General features: G+C 31.1%; 1 protein-coding gene across 1 annotated transcript; it reads left to right on the top strand.

Moving 5' to 3' along the window:
• Positions 1 to 1,032: 1,032 nt before the first annotated feature.
• LOC145319135 (protein C-ets-1-like) lies at positions 1,033 to 7,158 on the top strand. The gene is made up of 4 exons (XM_080160998.1): positions 1,033 to 1,788; positions 3,074 to 3,718; positions 6,087 to 6,320; positions 6,524 to 7,158. Exons 1-4 carry the CDS (start codon positions 1,225 to 1,227, stop codon positions 6,746 to 6,748), a joined length of 1,668 nt encoding a protein of 555 aa, XP_080017124.1. The 5' UTR covers positions 1,033 to 1,224; the 3' UTR covers positions 6,749 to 7,158.
• Positions 7,159 to 13,146: the final 5,988 nt, after the last annotated feature.

The following is a 13,146-nucleotide window of genomic DNA, read 5'->3' as shown; positions in this document are numbered from 1 at the left end:
TTTTGGGTAATGATTATAGAGTAAACGAAGAAGTTTGAACTTAATAGTACGATTATCTCGATCCTAAATAACATACAAATGACGACGGATGGACTCTTATCGTAGAAAAGCTTTACTATTAAAAATACCCTATTGTAGAAAATGATAATGGAAATAAAAAACTAAAGAAAAGGATGATTTTTATTTCATCAACAATATTTTATATGGGGAGGGTGTAATCCGTCAATAGTGAAATGGGTAAAAATAGGCAGTGCAAGGGGTGGGAACTAGGGAACTGGACGAGGGGGTGTAGATGAATGTCATGCTGCTGGGTGAATACAGGCCTAAAGTCCCGGTAGGAGATGAGTTCAAGTCCGGGCTTTATTGTACATTAGAGTGTTTACAAAAATTGTGCCCTTTCGATAAAAAAATTTTCTTCGCTCATTGTTAAAAATAATTATCATGATATAACCGTTTTCATTTAATTATAAAACAATTTTTCGTATTTCTACTATGATTCATTAATTTTTCTACCTCTCTCTCATTTGGCAGCATATTTTTTATTTTATTTCCGAGAAACTGGCATATTATCAACATAAAGGTAATGTAATGTCAATATAATACGTATGATGAATTTAAAAATACACGAAATTTCTATTTCAAGTAATTGTGAAATCCTCTGATGTATAATGGAATCCTTATTGCTCCGACATACAAGGTTTGGTGGTGTGTTTCTTTACAACAAACTTTCGGGGATTTAGTTCAACCCTTGTGGCGCGCTCAAACGACCCGTTTTATACCCCGCCCTCTCTGAGGCAAGTTACGAAAGTATAGGAGACCTTATTTAAGGAAGGGGATTGATCTATGGGGAGAGGTGATTATGGGGTGAGTGTAAGGTGGATTAACTTTGGAAAAGGGAAAAATTGAAGCAAAATTGGGGAGGTTTAAAGAAAAACGGTCAAAATTTGCCTAAATTTTCCCCCTGCTGCACCACCCCTGTGTTACCCCTCACCTCTAGCTGACACAAAACACAAATGAATTGAATGAACGCATCTTCATTTTTCATTCAACAAACTTCCAGTTGTCATCAAGCTCTTGTTCTGGAAACAACCCATCTCAGTAATTCTGGACGATCTCAGATTTAGTGAATTCTTATACACATGAAAAACAGACATTTTAAAATTTTAGTGAATTTATTTAATTAAAACTTATTTCTTTTAATTTTGAAGTCATTTTTTATTAAAAATGACAGACATAGTTGTGGGAGGAAGATCCCTTTACAATATTTCTCCAAATTCTGATTGTTCCTCTGGAAGTACCAGTGGCCTATCTATGGCTGACCGCCTGGAGACAATGTACAGCAATAGTCCGCCACCGCCGTCTATACACACAGCCGCTGACTGTCCGCCACCCAAAAAGCGCAAGGTTAACTTTTCTCTTACACTGGATATCAAGCAAGAATCTGACGGACAAGACGATGCTTGTGTGCCATCAGGCGGTGTTTCCTCAGCCGGCGGCGATAATACCAGCGAAGCTGATGTTGAAAGCTACTACAGTGACTTACCCGCAATGCCTACAACGCCTCATGGCGGGCCTCAAGTTCCACCGCTAACGCCGGGAACCAGCCTCAAAGTTGGCGAAGCCCTGAAACAGACATATGCCTCGTGGAATGATAAAACGCGGCAGCTTGGAATTCCGCGGGATCCGCGGCGGTGGGAGAATATTGAGGTTATTGCCTGGCTAGATTGGGCTGCCAGCGAGTTCCAGCTATACAGTCATAATGTTACACAGTTCATTAGTTCTTTTAAGGTAGGGCTTTTTTATTTAATTTTTACTTTAGTAAATTAGTAATAAATTCTAAATTAACCTTTTCCATAAATTGAAATTTAAAATTTTAAAAATCTAGAATGTCACTTAATTCTACTAAGAAAATAAAAGCTTAACCTTTTTTTACTTCTTAAAGTATTATCCTTTTTATAGAAGGTGTGAAAATTTAGGGTGTTTAAAAAATACCTATTCTTTGTGTAAATTATTTAATTACGAAATTTTCTTTTTTATGTTTTTTTATTCAAATTATGTTGAATAAATTTTAAAACATCCTAAAAAGTATAGGTCAACCTTTTTCAGATAATACTTTTTAAATCCTTTTTTTCTGTTAGATATTTGATATGATTTTTATAAAAAATCTATATTTAACAAATCCTTTACAATTGAACATAATTCTTATAGTATCGTAACTTTAAAGTAAATTTACAACAGTCAAAAAAGTTTATCTTATTTATTGATATAGTTTCCAGATATGAACTTTACAGATCAAGATATAACAAAAAATCCAAATTTTAAACTTTATTTCATTCATAAATAACGAATGACTATTAAGATTTTTAAGAGATATAGACACGGCTCCTATTTTTGAGTGCATAGTATTTTTTGTTTCTGTATTACCCCCCACCAATTCATTTTTCCCACCTTTAAAATTGTATCATTGTGGTGATATACCATAATTTTAAATTTGAAACACTTTATTTTGGAACAATTTTAAAGACGGGAGATTGAAATACCAGAAAATGTTTTTTCTATTGTATACTATTATTATAGAACAAGCTACATCTAGAATTAAGATCACACAAATATAAAATTGTTATTATTTAACAGCTTTAAACTTGTTAAATAAAAATAAAATCATTTTAAAAACATCTAATTTATAAGTAGGGCCTATCCGAGTAAGTTAGAGACATATTGTATGTTTGGTTATTTAATTTTCTTCTTTTACCATACCTAATCTATAGAAAGCTTGTTATAGCTGCGCTACTTATGAACAATTTTGTCCTCAGTTAAAAAAAATTCATTAACTAAAATACCCATAACCCTTATTTCATTTACAACTACAGAAATTTGATATTTTGACGTGAATAGTATTAAATATCTGGTCTATTATTAGAAATTCATTTATCTTACAGATCTATTCATTATTTTTAGTAAAATCTGTTGGGAATCTATTCATATTTTTAATACCTGTTCAGTTTTCATGTTTCAAATTTATAATCCCTCATATAAGCTTTAACACATTATTGAATTAAAATTATATTTTCAGTTAAATGGTGCTCAGATGTGCGCGCTTAAGAAGGATGACTTTTGTTCCAAGGCGCCTGTATTCGTTGGCGACATCTTGTGGGAGCATTTACTTCTTCTACAGGCGGAGTGCGACAAAGAAGAGCCCCGAAGTACGCTAAAAAATGCCGCCCCAAAAATCAGCGAAACAGCTGTTGCCGAACTGCCAGTTTCTGCTCCTCGCAGCTACACTCCATACTCCCCGCCGCGCAATTACACAAATCTTGACTCCAACAAAGTATATTCCTCGCCGATGAAGCCTCTATCCACCCAAGTTTCTTCTAATAATACATATTACCAGCATTCTACAGAATCAGATTTGTACCGTATCGACCAGCGCTATCAGCATCCTGCAGCCGGTGATATTACACATCGTCCGTCACCGCCGCCGATGCATTCCTCCCCATCGCCACCTATTAAAACTGAATTTGACCAAAGCCAACAATCCCCCTATGGTGCCTATCCTTATGGAGGCCACTACTTTGCTCCTTCCAGCCGTCTGTATAGCAGCCACCAGTACCCTACCTATCCACCTCAGACCTACCACCAAACACCATATTTTATGCCTCCATCTGCAGCTGCCCTGCACCAACAACAGTTTGAAAATATTGAAAACCAGTCTTTACAGGTAAATATATTAAATTTGTTAAATGAATTGAACGAACATGTTTTAGCTATAGATTAGCTATTAAAATAGAAGTTTTTTTACACTTGAGAATTTGGAAAATGTTTGTCTAATCTTTTTTTTCTCTACGGACAAATAAAAGAGAGAAAAATCGGTAACATGCTGCAGATTTTCTCATAGATGTCAGTAAAGGGACTTAGTTTTTCTTATTTAAAATTTCAAATGGCATCTTTGGACTAACTTTTCAAGAGACAATATTTAGAGTTGAAATGTGTCAAAATAAAAACATTTTTTTGTTAGTAAGTGAACACCTTCACAAGTAAATTGAAATTGTAACATTATAGTTTAGGTCTTTGATATGTCTTTTTCACTTTCTTAGGTAGAGTTTATAAACTCAAAAATTGTAGTTTATATATAATTTTATTAAAACAATAAACAATTTGTCTATAAGGGGAAAATGTAAATGAACAGAAGTAAAATTGTTCTAGTCAACAAGACTAAGGGAAAGGGGGTTAGTTTTGCTTATTTTTAAATGAATGAATTATATTAATCTTTATGAAGGTTAATGGGGAGGGGATGATTGTTTATAGATTTCATTCATTTTTTGGGGGGTGGGGGGATATAATTTAGTGTCCCAGCATGAAAGGTGTTATTATTGTCAACCCTGTGCCCTTGCATATATTTTTATTTTAAACTATAAATTAAATCACCAATAAATCATTGAACCCACAAAACATGAAAATTATAAATTCAAATTTTAAAATTTCTAGTAAAAACTTGTTGGACAATTTTTAGGGTAAATTAGAAAAATATTAACACATTTGATTCATTTATTTGTTTTACATTGTTCAAAAATTTAGTTTTTTAAAGACTTAAGAGGATCTTTTTTAGGGGAATCTAAAGTCATTCATGATTTTTCTAAAAATATCTCCACCCCCTAACCCCTCACTTAAGATCTCAAATATACAAAGTCTTAACTCTACAACCCCTCCCACTGCAGCCCTATATAAATACACATTTCCCAATATACCTATAACCTTGTAAAAGTCAGAGAATTATGCAACAAAATCGAAAAAAAAATAAGCAAAATTAGAATATAATTTTCAACAAAAAGCTTGTTGGGCAAGGTGTTCTTTTACCATGCAAATTCTTAAAGCAATAAGCATTTTTAAAGCTCTTATTTTGCTATACCAAACCCTAACCCTAACCCTAGACTGATTTAACAGATTTTCCCTATATCCAGTTTACATTTAAGAAATATTAAGGAAGGAGGAGGGGGATTTAAATATATTTTTTAAATGGGGAAACAAATATCAGCTTACAACTATCAGTCATATTTACTTAGTTAAAGCTTCAAATTTCATTTTTGCAAGTATTTTACTTCAACAAGGATGATTAGGTACGTTCGATAAAAAAAAAACTTATTGAAAATATTATATAAATGTAATTACGTAATATAAAAGTTATTAAAAGGAATACTAAATAAGTTGGTAATAGCAATAATTTTTTATATTCTCAAATTGGATTGTGTAAATGTTTTCTAGAACTCACAATTTGAATTCACCCCTTTCTAAATTCTATTTTTAAATGATAATAAGTTCTATTTTTAGCTCTCACAGATTTGTGTACTTATTAAGAATACAGAAGGAGGGGTAATTTTAGTTGGGAGAAGGGGGATAATGTAGTAATAGGATTTGAAATTTGAGGAAAAGGTAATGTAGGGGGAAGGGGATCTTAATTAGACACCAAAACTATGTCTTCACAACTTGGGAAAGAAATCTACTCAAATATAAATAAATACCTTTAATTGACATGAACACTAATATATAGGAAACTATAAAGATAAAACATCCCTGAAAATTCATTATCCAATATTTATCCCTGTAGTTTTTTTTCTGACTGTTAATACTTTGCTTTGTTGTATTTACGTCCAACACCTGACGTTTTCAAACACTGCAGGCTCAATGTTGTAAGTTGAAAGGTGACCATAATGACAAACCCACCCTCCTCATATAAAAATGTAGAAAAAAATTAAGCTAAATAAAAATGTTAAACATTAAAATTTTATATATTTTGTCTCCTTTTTACAAAGGCCTTTAGTACTTTTAATGCCTAGAGAGAAGAATCATTTTACTGCCCCCCTAACAATGAGTTTAATCATTGGTTGGAACAGAATAGAATACCCAATTTTTAGAACTTAAAACATGCTATTTTTAGCAGGCTTAATTATTTTCATTAGTCATAACCTAGATTTTATATATTTGATGCGCAGCTATCTTATAAGTTATGTATGTCCGTCTGTCAAAAAATGCAAATTTTTTTTCTTGATTATTGATTTTATAGACAATTATATAATTAAATTTTATTTTAGTCACACCTTATGAAGTCTTCCCCTACACATTCTCCGCCACACAGCAACCAGATGCACTACATGCCGACTATCCACCAACAACCTCCAGCAGCAGCTGTCACACCCAGCCTAACGCCCACAGGTCCTATCCAACTGTGGCAGTTCATCCTGGAGTTGTTGTCCGACAAGACTTGCCAGGATTTTGTCTGCTGGACAGGAGATGGATGGGAGTTTAAGATGATCGACCCTGATGAGGTAATTTGTCTTCTTTTTATTTTATAAAGATTACTGTCTTTTATTATTTGTGGAATATTGGCCCTTATTCTGTAATTAAAATTAAAACACTTTATTGCTAAGTTGAGTTGATATCAAATATATTTACTTTATCAAAATGATATTGATATGGAATTAATAATATTATTTCTTTTAAAATTATAAATTTTTTGTTAACTTTTTAGGTTGCTCGTAGATGGGGATTACGTAAGAATAAACCTAAAATGAATTATGAGAAGCTGAGCAGGGGTATCAGATACTACTATGACAAGAACATCATCCACAAGACAGCTGGCAAGAGGTATGTCTACAGATTTGTGTGTGACCTGCAGAACCTGCTGGGCTACAAGCCACATGACTTCTTTAACCTTATTGGTGTCGTACCACAGGGCGCTGATGAGGATGAGTAAATCTACAAATTTTATCATTTTTTTTCCAAATTTTTAAAGACTTTTTATACTTATGATCTCTTACAAAAAAAATCATGTTTGATTAAAACTATAATGTACCTAAAATGTTAATTTAGTGTCATATTAATATAAAAAAATATAATTTCCACAGAAATTCATTCTTTTCTTTTTAAAATCTTTTATTTGTATCATTTTATGACATTGTTATTTTATAATTTTGTTGTTGTTATGGCTGTGGCTAATAATTGTGATAAACCTCTGATGATTGAATTACGCTTCTTTCATTATTATTATTACAGTGGAATGTGTATATATATACCCTAGTTAAAGAGTAGCTGTCCTAATAATTATTCAATATTATCATAATTTAGAAATTGTATTAATAAAATTAATAAAAATTTGTAAAAATATTTGATTTGATTTATTATTATTGATATGCAATAACAAGGATGATAATTGATTAAAGTAGCTTAGCGAATAAACCAAAAATAGACTTGTAAAATTAAATGTAGTAAATTGTAAGTTTTTTTGGTCTAAAGGACTACTGAAATTGCTGTTCCGAATAGGTTTTACTTTTCAAGGAAACTTTATTGGTTGTCTTTGGGTAGTTTTAATCTTTTTTTTTCTGTTTTCGCCCTTCCTTTGAGGCTAGGAGTCAGGCAGCTAGTTTCATAAATCGAAACGCCAATGAAATAAGCCAGAAATGTAATGATTTTAAGGGATAAGACAATGGCCTATAAATTGATGTAAATTAACCCTTCTGTAGATTACAATTAATGGTTGAATCATTTGTACACTCAATTTTATGAACCAACAAATTAAAAGTCTTCAAACGAAATCGTTATTATAAAACTTTGGGGACTAGTTTATTAAACGGCCCATTATCCCTTCTCTCCCTGGGTTTATTTAGTCATTTTATAAATATTTACACTTTAATTCTTACCGTTCAAATTTATTTTATGGTCAAGTTTTTGTATAGTCAAGTCATGTTTCTCTGTAATTACAAAAGTCTGTCAGTTTGTAAGCAAATTCACAGGAGTTTCAATTGTTCGCTGAGTTTTTTTTTTATCTTTTCCCCTTTGTTCAATAAAAGTTCTGAGCCATACTAGAAATCATGTATTATTGAAAATTTTCCACAATTTTTTAGACATCATGAAAATTAATACCAGTTTAGTTTACTAGACCTTCGTCCCCTCGGGAACAACTTAACTGGAATTAATTTTATAATTTCTTATTTTACTATCTTTATGGAAAGCTGTCTATACTACGATGCAATAAATAGCCATTCTTGATATGAGCTTCGCTACTTATGAATGTTGTAATGATTATTATTTTTGTAAAGTCATGCTACACTTTAAATCATTATTAATCGTTTAACCAACTAAAATGTTTTCCCAGATTTTTTTACTTATACATAAAATGACATTTAGTAAAAAGCAAACATCTTCCATAGCTCTAAGACCAAAGATATAGAAGTAGTTGGTTAAAAATTAGATTATTACTGAAGAGTAGATGCTTACTATCTATCCTAGATAGCAGCTTAGAAAAATTAGTTTCTCATAAGAAACAAGTCTTTTTGAATAGCTAAACGTTTGGAGTGATTTGTAAAGTATAGCCTAAAACCGTCCCAGGTACAATGTAAAGATTTCCAAAAAACGAAGAATTCAATAATTTCAGTAGTTGTTGAAAGAACAGCTACAGAACAAAACATCTTACTACTTTATACAATAGGATTTGCTATATAGTTATAGGAATCTTAACAAAGAAAAAATTTTCTTTTATAAATAATAGAAAGCAAAATGTTTCTAATATGAATAACGCTGAGACAAGATAAAATGAACTTGCATGAAGATGAAGTTAGCTAACAAGTGACTAAGTTGAAGTTTTTATGGTCAAATAACAAATATTTACTCTTTAAACTGATATACCTTTACAAACTTACACATTTGTCTCAAATGGACATTTTGGGATATTTTTAATTTTGTATTTGATAAGCATTATAGGTTACCCTGTAGAAAAAGGCAGGGATCTGAAGGGATAAGACAACAGCAGATTAATCAATGATGATACACAAAATTACTCCTTACTCCTGTAGATTGCAATTACCGATTGAAACGTTTGGACACTTAATGAACCAACCAATAAAAATTACCAAAGTTTTTAAGCCAAAGAATAAATAAACCTTAGTATAAAACTTTGAAGACTAGTGTAATAAACAGCCCGATGTCCCCTCCCTCCTGGGGAATATGGAAGAAAAAATAATTTGTCTTCAAAGTAATCTAATTAACTTTAATTAAATAATGTTAACTCTTAGACGAAGTAAAAGTTTAAATTTTGTTCCTTTTAACCTGTTGTGAAAATGGTAAGGCTACTCTAATGTAAACCAGACCAAAATCAAACACAGGGTTTCCTAATTTTATAGTGCTTAGAACAACTTTAGTATATTTGCAGAAGCAGCTTATATAATATTTCTTTCTTGACAACCATGTTTTTAAAATCTATTTTTACTGTATTTAAAAATGTATTTGTAACCAACTAATTTACAAGAGTAGAATATAATATTTGTAACAAGACATCCATGCATTGGTTTACATAAGGTTTTACTATCTGTTTGTAGATATATTTGTATAACCAACTAATTTACAAGAGTAGAATATAATATTTGTAACTTGACAACCATGGTTTACATAAGGTTTTACTATCTGTTTGTAGATATATTTGTATAACCAACTAATTTACAAGAGCAGAATATAATATTTGTAACTTGACAACCATGGTTTACATAAGGTTTTACTATCTGTTTGTAGATATATTTGTATATCCAACTAATTTACAAGAGCAGAATATAATATTTGTAACTTGACAACCATGGTTTACATAAGGTTTTACTATCTGTTTGTAAATATATTTGTATAACCAACTAATTTACAAGAGTAGAATATAATATTTGTAACTTGACAACCATGGTTTACATAAGGTTTTACTATCTGTTTGTAAATATATTTGTATAACCAACTAATTTACAAGAGCAGAATATAATATTTGTAACTTGACAACCATGGTTTACATAAGGTTTTACTATCTGTTTGTAAATATATTTGTATACCCAACTAATTTACAAGAGTAGAATATAATATTTGTAACTTGACAACCATGGTTTACATAAGGTTTTACTATCTGTTTGTAGATATATTTGTATAACCAACTAATTTACAAGAGCAGAATATAATATTTGTAACTTGACAACCATGGTTTACATAAGGTTTTACTATCTGTTTGTAAATATATTTGTATACCCAACTAATTTACAGGCGCTTAACATACAAAATTTAGAAAGATGAGTGGCAGCCAACCCAAGGTAGGGATAAGACAACCCAAGGTAGGGATAAGACAACCCAAGGTAGGGATAAGACAACCCAAGGTAGGGATAAGACAACCCAAGGAAGGGATAAGACAACCCAAGGAAGGGATAAGACAACCCAAGGTAGGAATAAGACAACCCAAGGTAGGGATAAGACAACCCAAAGTAGGGATAAGACAACCCAAGGTAGGGATAAGACAACCCAAGGTAGGGATAAGACAACCCAAGGTAGGGATAAGACAACCCAAGGTAGGGATAAGACAACCCAAGGTAGGGATAATAAAACCCAAGAATTTTTTTTTCATCTTTGATGATAAAAAATATTTAATTAGAGAAGAATATTATTAAAAATATCATAATATTTTCTCAATATATATAACGTAGAAAATGAAATCAAAATAGTTTTTTTTCTTTGGGTGCCTAGCGCCTGGCCTTTCAGAACTAAATTTGAATAAATTTTGTGTAAACTATATTAATAAAACAAACTAGAATTAAATAAAATATTAATTCTTTCAAGAATTATGGGAAAAACTAATTATGATTAGTGATAAAGACGGGTTTTATTTATAGTGAGATTTTAATTTTTAGTATGAGTTCTATAGAGATATCCTTTTCTAAAAGGAATTAGTTTTTTTGTCTACACCTTAAGATTTTGATATTTGTTTAACCGATTGAGTTCTCTATTTTAGAGAAGCTTCACATAAGTATCAGGATGACTTAAGGCTGTTTTATTTTATATTGAAGTCCTGGGATGGTTTCAGGGTTTATCGCTGACCCTCCCTTCACCTTCAATACAGATCCCCTAAATGTTATGGGAGCAACCACTAAAAAATCATATATAGCGGTGGGATTCAAACCCTTAGAGCGCTCTAAACTTAACAGACTGTATTGTATATAGCAGGTATTATAACTAATTTTTGGTGTTGTTGTTGTAGCTATCAGGAACTAATTTTCCACTTGCAACTCAAAAATATTTCACCACTTGTTTAGGCTTCCTCCAGAATTTTTATTTATGAATGTTATACCTTCCAGAGAGAGAGAGAGAGAGAGAGAGAGAGAGAGAGAGAGAGAGAGAGAGAGAGAGAGAGAGAGAGAGAGAGAGAGAGAGAGAGAGAGAGAGAGAGAAAGAACAATGGGGACTGGGAGTTTATTACACTAGTCCCCAAAGTTTTATAATAACGTTTTCTTATTTGTTGCCTGAAAAACTTTTGTGACTTTTATTGAAGGTTGGTTTTTTTTAATTGAGTGTCCAACCGCTTCAACCAATAATTGTAATCTACAGAAGAATTAATTTTGTGAGTATTTATTTGGGATGTACGTCAATTTATCGGCGAGTGTTAACCCTGCTCAGGACCACACATACCATAAGAAAGTAAAATTAACTATTCATGAAAATAAAGGACTATAGCATCCATATAAGCGAACCTCAACAAACGAGATAACAGGAATAATAGATATTTAAGAAAGTATATTAGGAGTAAAGTGTGTTGAGATGTCTAAAAAAACACTTAGATTTTAAACGAAAATATAAAAAGGCCTTACTTTTTGCCTTATTGTGTATGAATCATTGGTTTAAAAATTAAATCATTATAATAATGTAAATCATTATAATACATAGAAAATCTGCATTGACACTTTTTTCTGTGATTATAGAATTACATCGTATTTAAAATTAATGTTTATTATTACAGGTTTTATTATTAAAGGTGAAAAATTATAATTACTCTCATTAATGGCCTCCGTTATGAGGAGAGGTATTACGGACAACATCTACTTATATAAGGCGAAGGATACTGTATCATAATCAATGGCAAAGTAGGGTATTATAATATAACCTTTGAAATTAAGTTAAACAGATATAAGCAGAGATAAAGCCATTATGTAGATAGCAGGTTAAATCCAACCACACGGATAGAATATATGTATATAAGTTTTTTGAGTCATGTTTGTGCCTCATTTTCAATGAGATATTCGTAACAATCTTTAGATGAAAGTACTAGGATGTGTGTGTTTGTCTCTTTGTCTGTCTGTACCGAAGGAACTCAATTACCTCTGAACTGATATGGTTCTCTTTTACAATGTAGCTCAGAAGGACTCTTAAATTTAGTCTTTGTGGTTATTCAATATCAAAGCACAATTAATATGAATTTGTTAATGTTCGTTTGTCCTATCATCTGATTTGTCAGGATTCTCATTTATGGATATTTTCATATATGTTTTACATTCCTTTGTTGATAGTTCATGATAAAATTGATTGAATAAATATCTCTATTCTGAGTTATATGTTATCAAGACCAAAGTCAATAGAGATATAAACTAACAGTTAGGCTAGTCAAAATATTTCTCTTCTCTTAGGTAACTAAGATTAATATTTTAAGTCAAATAAAAAATCTTAGAATATGTCTTGGGTTATTTTTTTGTCTGCTTTAAACATACACAGTGAAATAAGAGAACTTCTCGTTTGAGTTGTACTCAGACGTCTATGTACTTAAAAGATTTTTTTTATGTGGGAATTTAAATACGTTCTGCCACCGTACCTTGTACATTTTTCAGTTTTGATCTGGAACAGATTATAGTTAATATGAAAATTCTCTGGACCGACATTAAAAAAAAATATTAACACATATAAACATACAACTTACTACTTTGTAAACAATTCTTATTGAATAAAATTTTAATGAATTTTAGGAAAGGAAAACTATTTTTATTTTCTCAACCTCCAAACAGACACAAACAAATATATACACAAGAATATAAAAACATATAAAGATTTTTTTTTGATTAAAAGGTACCCTTATCTCATTTTAAAGTTAGTCTTTCCGGACAGTGTAAGTAATTTATCAGATTTTGTCAGCCTGTTTATTCTATAATATAAAGTATTTTTAATAACTATAAAAACCGACTGAGTTCTCCATTTAGGGAAAGTTTGGCTTTGGTCATCTGGAAATGTTTTAAGCTATTTTAGAATTAAAACCTAAGTCTTTGGATGATTTTAGGCTATATTATACTGTTCTTTACTCTTTTAAAAATATAATTT

The sequence above is a fragment of the Acartia tonsa genome, chromosome 5 (genome assembly GCF_053477335.1).
Source record: "Acartia tonsa isolate MP-2025a chromosome 5, ASM5347733v1, whole genome shotgun sequence".
Classification (NCBI taxonomy): domain Eukaryota; kingdom Metazoa; phylum Arthropoda; class Copepoda; order Calanoida; family Acartiidae; genus Acartia; species Acartia tonsa.
This window is presented reverse-complemented; position numbering and strand designations above follow the sequence as displayed.